The sequence below is a fragment of the Amphiprion ocellaris genome, chromosome 12 (genome assembly GCF_022539595.1).
Source record: "Amphiprion ocellaris isolate individual 3 ecotype Okinawa chromosome 12, ASM2253959v1, whole genome shotgun sequence".
Classification (NCBI taxonomy): Eukaryota; Metazoa; Chordata; class Actinopteri; family Pomacentridae; genus Amphiprion; species Amphiprion ocellaris.
This window is the reverse complement of record NC_072777.1, coordinates 31,185,834-31,205,044: the sequence shown is the minus strand read 5'-3', so window position 1 is coordinate 31,205,044 and position 19,211 is coordinate 31,185,834. Positions and strand designations below refer to the sequence as shown.

At 38.2% G+C, this 19,211-nt stretch overlaps 1 protein-coding gene across 4 annotated transcripts in view; it reads left to right on the top strand.

Annotated features, from left to right (window-relative positions):
* Positions 1-19,211, top strand: part of LOC111569671 (1-phosphatidylinositol 4,5-bisphosphate phosphodiesterase beta-1) — a 177,750-nt gene that overhangs the window by 116,333 nt on the left and 42,206 nt on the right. For all 4 annotated transcript variants that reach the window (XR_008603516.1, XM_055015912.1, XM_055015911.1 and 1 more), the window contains exons 10-13: positions 5,328-5,474; positions 6,608-6,765; positions 12,473-12,555; positions 12,827-12,911. Coding sequence is in view for 3 of the 4 variants with exons in the window: in XM_055015912.1 (XP_054871887.1) it covers positions 5,328-5,474; positions 6,608-6,765; positions 12,473-12,555; positions 12,827-12,911 (473 nt within the window). In the remaining variant the exon portion in view is untranslated. The remainder of the gene's footprint in view (positions 1-5,327; positions 5,475-6,607; positions 6,766-12,472; positions 12,556-12,826; positions 12,912-19,211) is intronic.

The window sequence follows — 19,211 nt, the reverse complement described above, 5'->3', positions numbered from 1 at the left end:
GTGTATAATTCATGAAGCGGAGCATGGAAACATGCATTTTCATTCTTATCTGCTCACGCTCACTGTCACATTTTGGCTTTCTGTGCCGAATATTATGCCTTTCATTCATCTCCGACGAGCTCAGTCATCGTCTTTGACTGCTTCAGTCTGCGATCGCTCAAATGCTCTGACGTTGTTTGAAGGCAGATGAAGAAAATGCTAAATTAAACGAGACACACAGAGTGTCATAAATCCGGAGAGGATGGTTGAAATATTATCACAAATTTACCTTCGGTGACTGTAGAGAGGAGACTCCATTTCAGATATTATCAGTTAGGGTGCACTTTTGTATTATGGGCTAACATTCAGTGTTTTATATGATGAAAATCCATTCTTGTGTGTTGTTTTGAACTTGGAGGTATACAGCACAGTTCCTCAAGCCTCCCTATAACTAGATATCCTCCCAGTTTTGGAAGAATTTTCCAGAGTTGCTACCTTTGAACTGAGGAACCTCTAGTTGTCTAATTGAAGCTTGTATAGTCCTACTCCTTGCTGTTTCCAGCTGAGCCACTCAGAATGAGCAGCTGCCTCTCAGTCTGTCAGGTTTATTTATTCTCAAGAGCTGCTTTGGTTAAATCTGAAATGTCTCAGCCTCATGGAAAGCTCACCAAATCTTCTGCTGTTGGCTGCAAGAGTGAACACAAGAGATTTCATGCAATCTTAGCATCTGAGGAACTGAACATCTGGTGAATTGCTTATAGCTATGTTACCATTAGCTTTGATTGTATGTCCACAGGTTAGAGCTTTGTGGAAAATGTAAAGCTGTGGACAGAAAGAGATGGTTGAAACTTTAAATTGAGACCAATAGACAAGAACTGTTCAGTTGTGTGTTTGCATGTCACCTGTTGTGCTTCAATTCAACCTAAACTCAGCTGGTGTTTACATCTGTTAGCTTCTCTCCTGCTCTCTGCCCTCATATATACATTTAAATTCAGCCAAATTCTCAATAAAACTGTTCTCATTTTAAGATTTTTTCTGCTTCTGTTGTCAATGAAATGCATATGAAATAGTGACATGACTGCAGCCCATTAAGATTACATGTTATCCAGCCTTCAATTCAGAACCGTTTTCAAACTGCGGCCCTGCACCATGGCAATAAAGATTTCACAACTGCAAGTGACTCATCAAACACATGAGTTGAAAACAGACGCTGGACTGTAAATTTAGCAATATTTCCATGTAAAATGATCAACTGCTTGGGCTGCATTCCAAATAAATTTTTTTTGGTTTTGTTTTTAACTTTCGGTACATACTACAGCCTTCCTCACAACAATACACAGTCTGCTGTTTCATGCAGTATGATTATGCATCATCTTAATAATGCACCTTAAACTTTGACCGTCACAGTCTGTACTGCAAAATGAGCTGTTGTCTGTTTATGCAATGTTACCGGCACAAGCTTGTTTATAGTCGCTTGAAACACCATAACATAACCGTGAAGGATTGTGGGTCAGAATGGCTAGAAAGGCACGCTGGCTAGCATACTTCACAGTCCAACCATATGTGGTAGGACATTTGGGTGTTTTTGGCATACTAAGTTTGACATATTATGTAGGTTGAGCAGGTGATCCATGAACAGGGGCTACAGTCCCCGACGCAGCGGCATGGGTTCCATTCCCACTCGTGGCCCTATACTGCAGGTCTTCTCCCTACTTCCCTGGCTGTCTCTTCACTAACCTGTCAAAAATGGCCAAAAAATATGGCAGCATGGAAATCGAGAGCATCAGAATCAGAGAGAGTCTTCTTCCTGAAGGAATCTCAACTATAGACACCGAAACAGCCTGTTTAGAACAGTAATTATATAATTATTATTATTATTAAATAGTATATCTCAATATTTTTATTATAATTATAAGATCTAATAAGCATATATAATAATATGCAAAAAAATTATATATTTATACATATAGACGACATATAATAAAATAATACAATAATAATCTGAAATATTTAATAAAAATAATTAATTTTTTGATTTAATTTATTACATTTTATATTTTTAATATTATTATGATATTATTTAAGCAGGACATATACAGTCATGGTAAAATTTACCATTTTTGTGATATTTTGAATGAACAAAGACCCATTCTGAGTGCATGTGAGACCTGATATAATTTGCTGAAAAGAGGCACAGTATGGAACCTTTTCAATCAGAATGCACATCCTTTGCAGTATTTCACTTCTTTCACCTTTAGAATACCACCTGTAGGGTGTCAGTCAGACTCCCCTATAATCCCAGCTATGTTAACACCGATTCTCCCTGTTTGACCTACAAATGTCTTGAGAGCTGGTGAAACTCTTTGTCTCATCCTGGCAGAGGAAGGTCCTAACAGCCAGCAGGGAGTAAGACGCTGAGTGTGACTGAGCTCAGATGTCACAGACAGCAGCCAGCGTTAATTAGTCCAGCAACTCTGCAGAGGGCGGCACCGCTTTAATTAGCATAAAGTGGCCGGAGGGACCTGCTGCACCCGTCAAGCTTGCATCGCTTAGCATATTTAGTGCTACGTCAAGTGAGTGTGTGTGCATGTAGGTGGGAAGGAGGAGGCGTTGTGGTTTAGAGCACTCGCTTTTAGAAATTTAATCTACGCAGGTGTGATGCATATGGAAATAATCATAGTGTTGTGTCGAGATGGTTGGAGGTGTGCAGCTGTTTATTACTTATTTATTCAGTGTTATTCGCTTTCTCAGGCACATTCACTGAGGACATGAGCTCAGCGATGACAGCGAAAAGGCAAAGCTTAACATGAGTGACTCTGACAAACAATCAAAACAAGGAAACTTCAAGGGCAGTTCGGCTCCTTCAGATCACTGTATCGCTTGTTACAGACGGGAGCACTGCTGGTTGAATCTACTGAAGCACTGCCATGTAGAAAAGCACTCAAATTTTAATCTACCTGCTGAACAAAGGAGCTTTTTTCAGAATGAATTTTTAATAATTAAGACTCACACCTACAGTAAAATGTGAGAAATTAAAACACTAAGGCAGGGGCTTTTAGGATGAGCCACGAAAGCTTTCAGCAAACAGTGAATTCCTGCTAAATACAGCCACTAATGCAGTCTCAAAGTGGCATTAATCAGTCATTATAAACATTTTTTGTAATTTAACCAGTCTTGCAGCTGCTTATTTGAATACACCTGCAGTACACAACACAAACACTTAAATGTGCGTGTTTGTGTTTCAAGTTTCGTGCTAGACATTGCAAAAGGAGAAAGCAGTCTCAGAACCAGTTGCACATACGCCGCCATATGTCATGCATCACGCTCAGTATGCTTGAAGTTGTCAATAAATCCCACGAAAAGATCAAAACCAACAATATGCTCGTCCATCTGGCTATACTTTATGACTTTCTTATCCTGTCTGTTGCTGCGCCCGTTTATTTCTACTGAAGATGAAGAATCTTGAGAATGCTGGGGACTATTTACAGCTGTGGATTAATACGTTTTTGGTGTAAAACTACATGTTCATTATAGTGAAGGAACCTATCGACCTGAGCAGTTTTGTGGCAATTTAATGTGTATTTTAGTAGGTCTGGATGCCAGTAGAGCACTGAGGCTGAAAAAAATGGTCTGAGTTGTGCTTTGGAGACTTTAAAAGACCATATTCTGCTTTGTGGGTTTTATTTCTTCCCTTTTTTTATGTTATTATGCTATGCTATGCTATGCTATGCTATTATGGTTTTTTTTCTGTCTTGAATGTGGTCATAAGTTCTTTTAGCACTGGACTACTAAAATCTGGTGACCCTTCGTGATTTGTAATCATTTCGGTGGTTGTTTGTGATCTTAGTTTTCTGCAAATCTACCGTCTCTGTAATTTGTAAAGTAAAATTTCCTCTGCAAATTAGCTGCTCTATTTTGCAGAAGTTTTGTGATTTTATTTTTTTTTGGCATTTTTAAAAAAAAAAAAAAAATTGCATGTCTTTCCTGCTTGAAAATCTTGGAGGCTGCATCGGCAATTAGAAATCAAAGTTTGAAGCGTTCTTGGGTGCAAATTAAGGAGTCTCCTGTAACTATACAGTCTGGAGACCCATCCACAGACAGCTCAAACTCATCAGAAGAGCAAAATCTGGAAGAATGATGGCAGCGTGCAGTCATTGTCATCAGCCTATTAGTATCATATCCACACATAATGTCAACTAATTCAAGTAAAACACACACTTTGCTCATCTCATATGTGCACAGGAGGTAATTTATGAATCACATGTGGTCCCTGAGGTGATATTAGTCTTGTGGGCATAAGGCTTTAGTGTGGCTGAGTGGGCTAATGGCTGAGAGTTGTCAGGTAATGCAGCTCACCTGAGGCTTCAGAGCTGTAAAGGCCAACATATGTGTTCACAGTCTCACCTGACATCACTCTTGTTTTGTGTTTGCACCTTAAACACCTCCGCAGCACACATGACACACATCCATTCACCGCTCTCAGTGTTTTCATCGCTGGTTTCCACATGCCGTTGTTGTTTTGTGCTGGTGTTAATACATTTAGTTGGACTTTAGAAAGAGGCTAGGGGAGGTGCTACAGCAATGTACAATATGAGGAAATATATGAAAGCAGGTAAGCATAATCTAGTAGACCCTCAAAAATGCTGTTCTTAACCTATAAATGTGCATAATATGGGTTCTTCAAACAATACTTATTAGTCAGATCAAGTCACTGTTTGTGTCAGTCTTTTTCATACACTATAAAGAAACTGTAAAAACAAACAAACAAACAAAAAAACAAACTTTAATATTCTAGCAGCGAGGACACAAAAAACACTGTAAAATAACAGAAAATAACCATCCAGCAAAAATACAGTCATTTTCTACTTTTAAAATGCACTTTCAAGCCTTAATTTTACGAGATCATGAGTATTTATTTAGCTTTATAATGTCTTTAATGATAAAGCAAGGATTTATATTTATTAATTTTGTGGAAACTAATTCTAAAAATGTTGACATTAATTTGTGATATTAAACTTGAATTAAACAGTTGATTTTATTAAAGAAAAAAGGAAGTATTTGTGAAATTACACTAAGTTTGTGTGTGTGTTTTGTGTCAAGATACTTTAAACTAGAAAATTTAGTTACAGTTTTTTGTTATTTTACACTTGTAAGATGACAGTGTGTTTTTGTGATTTTATTTATGTTTTTGTGTATTTGAAAAAAAAATCTGTAAAATTAAAAGAAAAATTCCATGAAAATTACTATAAAGTTAATTTAATTTTGTTTATTGCGGTGTTAAATTGGAGTTTCAGCTTGTGTCTGGATTAAATTTAAGTTTGTCAAAGTTATTATTTGTGTTTCTGCAGGTCAGATCTCGGTGGAAGGCTTCGCCAGGTATCTGAACGGGGAAGAGAACAGCATCATCCCCCCTGAGAAGCTGGACCAGAGTGAAGACATGACCCTTCCCCTCTCCCACTACTTCATCAACTCCTCGCACAACACATACCTCACAGGTACGCACAAAAAGACTACTTTGTATGTACAGTAAGTAGCTGTGTGCATCTCACGCACTCAAGTGGATTTTAACTCCCGGCTGATTGCACAGGCGCATCCTTTATCCTCCCACAAATGAGCGGATCAGTCGTTCATTTAAAAGCACAATTACGGTCGCACAAGTGAATACGCTCGGCTTCAAACCTCACACGGGTCGGTCAATCAAACGCGCCGGTGCATGTCAGCCTCCGATTCCCGCGTTACCACTCGAGAGGTTATCCAATCAAGTCGTGCCATGAGACTCAATTCATTGATATTCATGATTTAAATATTTCTTTGGGCTGGTAGTCACAGTAACTGCATGGCAGGCACAACACAGAGGGCATTTTCTCTTCAGTGGATATTAGAATTCATCTATTCAAATCTATTCTGGGGGGAGCCAGAGAGCATTGAATCTTTCAAGTGGATCAGATTTCTCCAGCGATGGAAAAAATGGAATTTCTGTAATAGCCCCGGCCTCATAGCCTGCGAAATGAGAAAAACAAACAAGAGGTCCTTGATTTTCTCCTCACAATCAGCATTTTTCTTCACGTATTTTCACAGTGACAAATATTATGCCGGCAATGTAAAAGGCTTTTCTGTCCCTTTTACAACTTAATAACAAGAATCCATATAAAATGACCTCGCAGTGCATCTCATTCATTCATGCTGATGCATTTCATCCTATCGATCCCATGTAAATTAAAGCTATGGTTCTTTCAGAGTACGACACGTGAACTCATTTAGAAAAGTAAATGTAAATGGATACGGTGAGGATGTCAGTCAAAAGCAGAGAAAGGAAAGGAAGCAGAAAGGAATAAAAAAAACCAGAGTAAATTAATGATGCCACCTGAGGTGAGAACACAGATCTGCCTCTCACTTTGACACAGTTCCACTCTTGTGGCTTGAAAGCACTAATGTGAAGGCATAATTGCTTCGCTAATGATGACAAGGTGATGGGATTTGCCTTTTTTTTTTCAGATAACGACAATTGTATTGTTTTTACTTGAGCGACTAATGCAGTTAATGAGCTCCTGAGAAGTGGGAGGAAGTGCTTCTGTGGTGCTTTTTGGGGGATCAGTGCTGCATTTACCTGGATTTGTGTTTTTTGCAGCCGGTCAGCTTGCAGGCAACTCTTCTGTGGAGATGTACAAGCAGGTCCTCCTGTCCGGGTGCCGCTGCATCGAACTGGACTGCTGGAAGGGTCGCACCACCGAAGAAGAACCCGTCATCACTCATGGCTTCACCATGACAACTGAAATCTCCTTCAAGGTAACACAAGGAGAGCCGACCGGCGGCGGTGCAGAGGCGGGGGGTTGGGAAGCCTGTAAAGATTCACTTTAATGTCTTTGTGTAGACACAGAGGGGAGGAGTCGAGTCAATATACCCTGCTGACAGTTGGTAGAAGCCACATTCTGTGCACATGATCCATCCCCAGCATCAAATAAAGTTTGATTTGGTTGAGTCAACAACCCAAATGTAACCATTTAAAAAGAAAAAGAGCATCCGAAGACTCATCACACAAATGCACTGTTTGAAAAACTTTCCTCTGAACCCTAAGGTGTTTTTGCTCCCATCGCATTTTCACCTACTTTGGGCTCCTTTTTCACTGCATCATACAGTCCTGCACCTCTATAGAAGCAGCACAACAATGACTACAACTAGGAATAACACAAAAACATATGAAACAAAACTTGGTTTTTTTTTATTATTATTTATTTTTGGGAAAATTGGGAAAATTCTGGGATCAACATGTCCTATATTTTCACAGATGTTACTAATACTTGAAAAAGAATGGTGGGTATACATGCTATTTATATTTTTTTTCTATTCCTATTTTTATTTTTATCCACACTCTCTGCTGTGTGTGAACACCGCCTGCAGTTCAGCAGAATTTTTGTCATGTGACTTTTGGTTGCAGCTGAGTCAGTCATGGCTTCACACTTGGGTTGAGGACCACAGAATTTTAGTTTTTTTTACAGGCTCTGGATTTAATTTTGATAAATTTTGAAATGAGGTGAATAGATAGATAGATAGATAGATAGATAGATAGATAGATAGATAGATAGATAGATAGATAGATAGATAGATAGATAGATACATAGATACATAGATAGATAGACTTTACTGTCTGTCCCAAATGGTAACAGAAATTCTTCTTTGACAGGTTCCAACAATAAAAATCAACACATACAAACACACTGAAAACATAAGCTCACAAAGTAGATGTCTAAAAGAAATGTTAAAAAGAAACATAAAAGAATAATGCCATTTTGATTAAATGTCACAATTTTAAGCTTAGATTTGGTTAATTTTCTCAGTGGAAAGGCAGATCACATAATTTGATTAATGATTGTCGGATAGTTGAAAATCTGACTTTCTTTTTTTGTAGATTTTACAGTTTCTGTCTAATAAATGGTGTGTTTTTGGCAGCTTTTGGGGCTCAGACATTAAATTTTCATTTCTAATAGTCTGTTTGATGAACATCATTTTCCCCCAGTTGCACACTTTTAGGTTACATGTGAATGCATCGTCAGCCACCTATAAAAAACATCTGCATATTCACACATATACACTTTTTCACCCATGCACCAAGATTTAAGGTTGCACAGCAAATTATGTGAGGAACATTCAACAGCTGCTTCAGTGTGTATTTGTTCAGTACTGCCTTCCTGTTGTCGATGGATAGTTGTGTTTGTTGCTTTTACCTTAATATTCGTCAGAAAGAGTTCAGGCTTGGCTGATCTGGTGACACATGTGGTTAGTAGTAGTGACTAAACTGTGCTTTAATACAACAACAAACACTTCTTGGCAGCTAATTTGTTAGAAATACAACAGAGATGTGTATTCGTTTACAAACAGTGTCACATCATTTTAATAAAGGAGTTACTGGACACTAAGTGGAAATGCAGCAGGGAACAGTAAGGGTTTGCTTACCTTGCTGAGGAGTTGGAGCCATTTGCCTAAACCTCTTCGTCCAACAGTTAACCTCAGCTGCTCCCTCTTGTTCAACGTTTTTTTGCAAACATTATTAAGGATCCGTTGGCAAAAAATGTGGGGAATGACTTGTTTGCAGTTGTATTTTTAATGCTGAGCAAACACATTGTGTTTGCTGTAGCTTAATAAAGTTCTGACAAGTATGATGAGAACAGTAAACATCAGCCCAATAGCAATCTCCACACTCCCAGACTCGTGGACTTTGAGACGCTAATTTATAGGGTTTAACTCTGTCTCACTGCCAAATTATCAAGAGCATAAAGGGGAAGATGGCGACTGTTTAATGCTCTTTCTGAGTGCACATTTCTGCAGACTTTTCTGAGTGACTAGCAAACAGTTGATTGCATTTTATATGATTGTCATATTCCTGAAAACATGTACACAAACTGTATGCATAAAATGGATGATGTCACCATGCCATCACCCATTGGTTTGTGAACTATCATTATGAAGCATCAAGTTTTGAATTTGGTCACCAACATCGTGTTCTTTGAAACCATGTGTGAAAAGTGAAAAACAAGATAGCACAGTCGTAAAACATTCCCTGCTTTATCATTTAATTCCCTCTATATAGGACCATAATTTACTAAATGAACGTCATGCTGTCCTGAAGAAGACTATAAACTAGCAAGCGAGACCTTCAACGTATTAGGAAAATGTTTACTGAGGTCATAAACTGAGTGAAAAGTCAGCTCATATTCTCGTAGACTTCTGTACAATCAGACTTTTTTTTGCAACCAGAAGTCGCCCTCTGCTGGCTGTTAGAGAGAATGCAGTTTTGATGCGTTTCCGCGTTGGCTTCATTTTGAATTTTTTATTTTTACTCAAACAAGCATTTATAGATGTTCACGGCTTTCCTGACATTTTTGTATGACATTTTATTGTAGTATCATCTACAGGTATGAACCAATTACGCAGCTGAAAAACTTGTGGAGTCCAAATTAATTTTATTTTGTTGTGATGTGTTGTTTTCAAGAAACATGAGCTGTCATGATAGTGAGTCTCGGTCCTCCTTTTTATTCCATTTCAAGCCTTCACAAACTCAAACTACAGCTGTGACGTCAGCTAAGTCTCTGAGGGTTTAGTGTTTAGGCTTCAGGCTGGAGGTTGGGATTAGGCCACTGTAGCTGTTATCAGGGAGATAACAGTTCACTGAATTACATGCCTGCCATGCCATTTTCCTCATGCTTAGATTGGCAATATGACTCATGCAAGGCAATACTGGACTGAACCGCTATTAGTAAATTCAACATAAAGAAAGACAATTATTAGGTGTTGAATGCACATTACATGCGTTAATCTACGTGCCTTAATTCCATGAAAATCTTTGCTGTTCTAACTGCACTATCAGTACATAAAGCAGGGACTGAAATACGCAGGCAGAGAAGCAAGCAAATATAGATAAAGATAAAAGTATGAGGAAAAGCAGAGCTGGAGGAGACGTGAGAAAAACCAAAAGTGGGGCACGCATGCAGCAGATGGCAAATCGTAAGGGACGGGGACGCACTGAATAGCCCTAAAGAGAGGCGCTGAGGGGCAATTAATTGAAGCCTCAGAAGATAAGAAGACAAAAAAATGCTTTTATTGGGGGAGAAAGGCATGGAAATGTAAGGGCAGAGTGAGTGTCAGGAGAAAAGAAGAAAGAGATGGGCGAACTGATTGATAGAGGAAATTTACATCTAATGAGAGTAACAGAAGAAGAAGAAGAAGAAGGAGCCTAATGGAATTAGTCTGAGAGTGAAATACAAAAAGAGAAAAGTTGTGAAAGACAGCTACAGATGGAGAGGGTTGAGTTACAGACAAAGATTTTTATTGGAGGAGATGGAGCAAATGGAAATGAAGGCATTAGCTGAGCTGACACTGTTGTTAATGATTCTGTAATTGAGTCAATCAGCAGCTTAGAAATCTGATATCAGATGTTGAACCGTCTTCACCAGAGCCGAGCAGCGACACCATCCCATCGCACAGCTCTCATTTCCGTAAACAGACATACGCTCAAATTTGTGGAATGGCTGAGAAAAAGCTTTTTTTTCTCACATATATTATGAGATTTTCTTCCACATTGTTGATAATTATGTTGACTCCCTGCACAGATCATATGAGCACACAAGGAAATAGGACGATAATACAATTCAGTGAGAGAACATGTCTAAGATGCAATGATTGATATTATTAGGGACGTAATAGCACAAATGTGGTAGTCGGTACCAACACAGCTAAAATTCTACAATTATGAATACAAAACAAAAAATAAACATATTTCAACTTTTTTTACCTGGAAAAACTTGGATTTAGTGTCCAAGTATTAAAAAAGAAAGCACTGATGTTGAAAACAATATTGTGTCAAAAAAATAGAAACTTCTTTATGGCAGCTTACTGCAATGCCCAGCTGCCTTAACTGTGAAAAATGGATGCAAATAATAATTTGGTTAGTTGTAATAAATATGTCAACTGTGAGTTAGCCTTCAAGTATTTAAAACAACCAATGCTGTGTTATGAAACTCACTCATCCGGTTTCATTGTGACGAGTTTTTGTTATGTTTTCTGAGCCTCTGACAAGTTTCACATTATGAGCTATTGCTACGTTTGTGTGGATCCTTGTTACAACAAATGTGGCTGTCACAGTTCATCAAAGTACCATTTCAGGGTGTGAAGAATGAGGAAATATGTTGGTGATATAAAGTAACAGCTGAAATACTTTCAGCTTCAGGTCTGTGTACAGATCTGGATGTTTGTCTTTGACCTGCTCCGGTCAGTTTGTGTTTCGTCATCATTTGTGAGGTGTTTTCTCTCTGTCCTAAATATGACAACACCAGTAGTAGACGTGTATTTGGTCATCCACTCAACACCTGACTTCTGAAGCGTTTTTTTCCCGCTTATTGCAAGACCTGTTGCTTCACCTGCAATTGGTGATGCTATTCTGTGGAAATTAACAGCTGTACTTTCTGTAGCTTGCAGAAAATTAGTACTGTCACATTTCAGAATTTTGGTATGGACTTCGGATCAAAGTGTTGGTCCTGGTGACATATCTAGTTGGCAGCGGTCATATGGACGCAATAAACAGTTTCCAGATGTCTTTGATAACTGGGATTTTCATTATTTTGGGTTTCTGAAATCAGGATAAGAGAAACTTCATTTGTTCCTCACCAGGGAAATTTACATGTTACAGCAACTCAATGGAAGCAAGACAAGAATTACAAAATTACAAAAGCACAATAAATCTAAAAATAAAGATATAATAAAGGCTAAGTAGAGTTTTAAATGTGCACATGTGGCAAGATAAATATATATATATGTATAAATTGTGAACAGGTAAAAGTAAACATGATATGCTGTTTAAATACGGAAACACAAAAACAGGATACTTCAAAAACCCAGTCATAGCTGGGATACTGAAGTCCATCTTTGGGCTGTCCTAATTTGATGTTTTTACTCAGTTCCCACTAGTTTTGCTGATACTAGAATGATGCTGTAATGCCATACTTGACTTTTGAGGTGTGTTTTTTCCCCATAAGTCTCGCCAGACCTGTTGCTTCACCTGCTTTTACCCAATCGCATGAAAAATCGCAACCTCTAGAAGGACACCTCTGACAGCTGCCGTGCTCGTAGTAACTTTGGCACCTTACAAAACAAGTATCAGCAAATTTTCTCAGTTTCGGTATCTACTTGGCACTGAAGCATCAGTTCTCATCAATGGTTATTTCCTTCTCCTGCACTTCTTCATTTCAACAGATTTGTCAGTTTCTTTGACTGGGGCTCTCAGGAATCTTAGGAATGGTAGGGAGTCATAACATTGAAGATAGATATGGAACCCGTCTGGTTTTCGAAAGGGTTCTGTGTGACTCTACTGCATAAACCACAATAGTTTCTAATGTCTTTTATATTGTCTTGATAATAATACAACATTCTGCCTTATGTGTGTTTATTCGACCTAAATTGTGGTTGCATTATTGAATGTTTTCTGTCTTTGTTTGGTTATTAGGAGGTGATCGAGGCTATCGCAGAGTGTGCCTTCAAGACGTCACCTTTCCCCATCATCCTGTCTTTTGAGAACCACGTAGACTCGTAAGTCTGCACGTAGTTTTGACTCGGAGGCTTTGATTGTTGTTGACCTGATTGATGAGCTCTTTTCCTTCACTGAGCCTGTCAATACCACTAATCAGTCAGTTTTTTTTTTTTTATCAACATCTAAAGAGCAGGAGAGAAGATTCTGATTAGTTGTTTTGTCTTTAACGACTCTAAAGGGATACTGAGGGGCAACATGCGTACAAAGAATATTGATATTTAGTAGAGAAATCCTGATTGTGCGTCTGTGTCTGTGTGTTGTGACTCTCAGACCGAAGCAGCAGGCTAAGATGGCAGAATACTGCCGGTCAATATTTGGAGACGCATTACTGACAGAACCTCTGGAGAAATATCAGGTGAGTAGACGAGCACTACATGTGCATGTGTTCACACTCGCATTGACACTTGCATGCTTTCTGTCTGTTTCTTTAGACGAGATAGGTGGCAGTGAAGGACTCTGAGGATGTTAACCTACAGCTGAGTGCACTAAAGAAGTGTCCTCGAACACTGCTGCCCATTAAGACCAACACTTATCAGCCACAACAGTAGAATCACTGACAGGTGAAGTGTGTAGTAGTGTTTACTGCGTTACAATTCAATTTTCTACTTGAGCAGCACCAACATGATGTGTTACAAAACTGTAGTTCGTCAAATGTCCACTTGAGGCTGCCTCTAAAAGTAAGTCAGTCCCCATAGACTTTCATGTTTAAATTACCAACTTTACAGCAAAAATAAACATGTTTGCAACCTTGTGCAGAAAACACTTTTGGTCTCTGTAGCTAATTTTCCTGTTTATGACACTTACACTGCGGGTGTATTTTATAATAAGTCGCCCATTTGAATTGTATTAATGTTTAATGTTGTGCATAATTTAATAGTATGCACTTTAACATAGCACTTTTTCCACCTTAGTGGTACTCAAAACACTTTATACTGTATTTCTCATTCACCCATTGACCTACAAATTCATGCACCAAAGGCAATAGAGCTGCAACTTCCTTTTCCACAACCTCCCTAATTAAGAATATGGCCACTTTAAGTGACAAAGGATGGCATCAAGGCCATTATTTTTGAATTAGCCAAGAGTTAGTAGACATCCAGCACTTCTAAGACACCAAAGCCACTGCACTGAGTTTCAGAACCCCTCAAGAAAACCAATTTGTGATGTCACAAAGGATTGATCCATTTTTATATACTATTAACGGTTCTGTTGGGAAATCTTGGGTCCTGGCATTCATATGTATGTTACTTAAAACATTGTTCTAGACCAAGCACACTCTCAATGGCAGCAGTCTCTCCCAGCAAGACAGTGTATCCTACCACAATGCAAGAAACTGCTTAGAAATAGCATCAAGATCTTGACTCGGCCTCTAAACTTCCCAGATCCCAATCCAATCAAGCATCCACAGGATACACTCAAACAAGCCTGAACCATGTTAAGCCCACATGACCCAAAGTATCCACCATCTTGTTGTCAGATACCATAAGACATTCCCTGAGGTTAGATCTGTTTTTGATGGCACAAGGGGAACCTACACAACATCAGGTAGGTGATTTTAACGTTGTGGCTGATTGGTTTCCATTCAAGAGGCAAAAAGCCGCCACAGCTTATTGCACATTCACATATGTATATGCAGACAGGATGGCAAATTAAAGTGAAACCCAGCATAAAGCGTCTTAGTAAGGTGTTGGGCCACCACCAGAACAGCTTCAATACACTTTGAACACTATTCTTCTTAAAGCTGTTCTCTCATTTGGTGTTTGGATGAACATTTTGGTCGAAAATCTCCCATAGGTAGTCAGTGAAACCATAGAGTGGCCCCTTGTGTCTATCAATGTGTGTCTAACAGTGTCATCCTTGAAGAGACCATTTTCATCAGGATAGAAAGGTTTCATCACAGGCTGAAGGTGAAAAATCAAATCAGCTTTGTATTGATTTCCAGTGACCCATCCCTCTAAAGGGACAAGTATGATGCAAATACACAACCCCCACAGGATACCAGACTCCATCACTGTAGGAGTCAATGTTTCAGGTTTTTCCTTTAATTTGTCACCTGTCTGTATATTAATACATTTTTTACATTCGCCGCTTTTTTCCCCTCTCTCCATCTCTTTTTCTCATATACAGCAACATATTGACTTGCCCTTTAGTACTTGGCAAAACGCGTTGTCACTCTCTGCCTCACAGAAACACATACCTGTTACTATTTACTTGCCAACTTGTAATGACTCATCCCACAATCATTCTTATTCCTCTGCATCACCTCTCCGTTATTGCGGCAGAGACTGCCAACGACAGCCATTTAAGATTAAATGAAAGTGTTTTACGCTGTAATCTAAACGTGGCTTTTCCTTGGCAGCCCTTTATCTGCCTTTCCTCTGTTGCCATGGCTACCAGTCAAAAGCTTGCATTGTCCCTTTGTGGCCAAACTCTGTTTTTTTTCCCCCCAAAGGCGTCTTTGTGAGTAATGACGCAGGTACTTACGTGAGACAAATGTAGACACTTTTCTCACAAACTCCTCACAGTGTCTGGTAGTATGTAAACACGCCTCGCCGACGATCCTGCACATGTGTGTTGCTTCAGTGTTCCACTTATTCCACCTCGCGTTATTCACGGGGGACGCTGTCGTCCCCGTTGGTGGAACACTGAAATTCCCAGCAGTCGGATGCAGCATTATCTCACACATGCAGGGAGCTCCTCCAGCACTGCTGCCTGCCAAAGACACAGCCCACTGAGAATTACAGCCTTCTGACTGGATTTGACATTGAAGTATTATCAGGGAGAAGCCTTTTGAATGGAGTGGCAGAGGGAAGGAGATATGAGGAGACAGTCACCATCAGAGAACTTAGAGACAGACAGAAAGAGAAAGTGCCACTGAGGAATGAGATTTCTACCACTGAGCATGTAATAACTGGAAAGGTGAGCGCAATGACAACCACTCCCCTCTGGCACTGAGACAGCTGTGTATACAGCGTATCGAATGGGATATCAGCTCCAGAAGTCCATAGGGGGCAGGGGCAGATAGGGTAATATAGCTAGATTGGCTCCAGCTCAGCCTTGGGGGAGACTAAAGAGGATTAGAGGTTTCTTCTCCTTCTCCTCCTCCTACATCTCCACCTCACCAAACTCTGAACATAAAAGACTGGTTATGTGTATTTTTGTATTGTCTTTATCAAATTAAACAAAGAAATTTGGCTTATTCCAAAAAAAATAAAAAATTACTGGATTTACTTGAAAACTTGATTCGCAATACAAGTTGATAGGATTGGTTTCTTAACCCTTTATAGGGCAAGTGATCATATTTGGTATCTTCCACACACATTAATATCTGCCTCTAAGTGAGGTCGAAAAGCATGTGGTTTTCACCCAGCCGATCTTCAAACATCACTACATTACAGAACATGACATCGTGGCGTTTGACCAATCAGCAGAGGCCTGGAATGTTTCAAACTTTCTCTTTTCTCCAAAGTTGGAAAAAGATGGACTTGCGGTTCGGTCCTCTTCCATATTTTCAGTTGAAGCGTCAAAACTAACCATGGTTAGTTGACAAAACTCACACATTTTACAGTTGAGTAGTTGTGCCAAGTGATGATATATACATTTCTTGGAATTTTCTTTTTTTTTTTTACCACTAACGATCAAGGAACCATATATGGTAACTTAACTTCATTGACCCTAAATTTCAACATGAAGATTAAAAATTTTTAAAAATGTCACAAAAAATAAGAAAGTCTTGTATCCTCCAATAACATTCTAGGGTTGACATTTTAAATTTCAAAGTTTTTCAATGAGTGTCCTTTAAAGGGTTTAGTTTGTTACCTATTTTGCTCATGATGTATCTTCTGACTTATATAAATAAATAAATAGATAAACACCTTCTGAACAGGGTAAAATCTGGACTTGCACCAAAGGGCACCTTTAAGTTTGTTGTCCAATGCAAATATACACAGTACATAATATTAGAAGATGTGAACATGAACAAAAGAAAGTGGTGATGTTTTTGGAATTGTTTTTACCAATTGAACAGAGAAATTTGACTCATTCCAAAAAAAATGTCCTGAAATTATGTGAAAATTTAATGCAAATTGGCAAAATTGGTTTCTTAAATTCATGGCATGCAAAATCCTTAAAGTCCGAATCTGTGTTTTTAAGACAGTTTCATGGTGGAAATGCTCATGATACATCTTTTTATGTATAAAAAACTCCTTATGATCATGTTAACAAGGTAAACAACTGTATTTTCACCGAAGGGCGCCTTCAAGTTTGTTGTAAAATGCAAACACACAATGTAGGTAATGATTAAAACCGTTAAATAAATGTAGTTTATGAAACATTACAACATTTATATCTAAAATGTAGTGAAGTAGAAATATGAAGCAGCAGAAATAGAAATACCCAAGTGAAATTCCTTGAAAAGTGGATTTGTCATGCAAGTTGACAGGAATGGTTTCTTAAGTTCATTACATATGAAACCCTTGCTCTCCAAATCTGTGTTTTTAAGACAGTTTCAGGGTGGATTTGCTCAGCTGTGCTCTTGATATGTCTATTAATCTTTAACAAAAAAAACAAAAAAAGACATGTTAATGAGGTAAAAAGTGTTTCATCACCAAAGGGAGTCTTTTACTTTGTTACAAACATACAGTATGCATAATAGTTAAAGCTATTAATACATGCATTTATTAAACATTAACATGAACAGAAGAAACTGGAGATGTTTTTTGAGTAGTTTCTACAAATTAAACAGAAAACATTTAACTCGTTCCAAGAAATTAGCTGAAATTGCTTGAAAATTGAATTAGAACACATTTTCTTCTTATGTGTCGTCGCTTCATTCTCAGGAAGGATTTATTGCCAAAACATTTTCACTACAACTGCTGAAATTATAGGAAATATTTTGAGTAATAAAAAAGTTTTTATTACAGTTTGTTTTGGGTTTAAGCTGCAGATGCACCAGAATTGGTGAGGTGCAGAGATATTCAGATAATTTGGACTCGAGAGCAGAAATAAATTGGTGGTGCTGAAAACTGGCAGCAATATTTCACAAATTCAACCTTTAATCACGGTCACTGCTCCTGCCGGTAATGAAGCATCTCTCCTCGTCTTCTATTAGTATTTAGTGCACAGTTACACGATTTAAAAAATTAACAGGCAAAAAAACAGGCAGTACTTCCTAAAGGGAAGGTCTGTCCTTTCTTTTCTAATTCGATTTCTTGCACAATTTTCATAAGTTTGATAGAAGAAACAATGAAATTAATGATATCTCCATGCAAAAATACATATCAAAAGTAAATATCCTACAATAAAAATTCAAAAGAAGTGTCATTTACAAAAAGGGCTTTAAACATCAAAAGTAAAGTTATGCATTTTGCAGAAAATGACTCCTGAATCACAATAGCCAATATATTGATGTGTAGCATTATGCTGCTGCAGTTGGAGCTAATTTTAACTAATTTACATACTGGTAGTTCACTTTTTAATAATGCATTACAGGAGGATTTTATGTAATATTAAAGATTCAACCCCTAAACACTCATCTCTCTATATCAATGTTCAAAGTTTTTCCAGAAAAATAAAATCTTCCTTCCTTTAAAGTCCGAATCTTCAAGACTTTAAACGCTGCACTGGAGTTTGAAGGTGGAATTTCTCAGCCATAGTGCAGACTGCTAATTTTATTCATAATTTGTCTTCTAACTTAAAAACACCATATAAATATGTTAACATTGTTTATGAAACATTGCATTGTTTGCTTCTGAAATGTAGTGGAGTAGAAATATGAAGTAGCACAAATGGAAAGATCAAGGCTTTAAAATTAAATGACATATCAGCAAAAATGAACACTGTCAGGCAGATAAGCAAACATGAACATACATAGGACATGTTTTCCATGTTTTTCTGAATTTCTACATGTAAAAAGCATCGTATTTTGTGTCTGCAGCTGCCAGTTGGCGATCAAGACATCTGATGTTCTCTGCAACTAGGTGGAAATAAATATGTGCATGCATCAGCAATTGGCCAAAATGACTTGGAAAACATCAGATATCTGCAAAAATCCAGTGATTTGCATCTACAGATAAAAGCACAAGAAAGAAAATGCAGCTACGTTGAACTAGTGGCCAAATATCAGGGTTTAAAGCGATAAGAGCAGCCAAATAGACTTGATTATTTACTTTTTAAGACTGTTTTTATGTTTTTGGTGCAGTTTTTCACCTCCTTGTTAACTTTTTTCAGTTGAATCCATCCAGATCATGTGCAGTTTTATTCAGAATGTTTTATTTGGTGCATTTAAGTGCAAAATCCAGTGCTGCATTCAAGTGAAACTATTTGACTGTTTATTATCACCTTCCAACAACAACAGCAGCAGCAGCAGAAAGGTGCTGTTGGGAACATCCTGGAAAATCTTGGCTCCAGCTGCTGCATGAATCACAGTTTTCTTGCTCCTCAGAGAATTCAAGTAGAATTCAAGTGAAAGTTAGAAATGTTTAAAAGGAGGTTGTTTATAGCTGATAAGCTGTAAACACTGTGTGTGTGTGTGTGTGTGTGTGTGTGTGTGTGTGTGTGTGTGTGTGTGTTTGTTCATTCATCATCGCTGCCGACTTTCCTCGATGATAAATAATTAATAACCCTAAACACTGTGATCCAAAAGCAGTGTACCCCA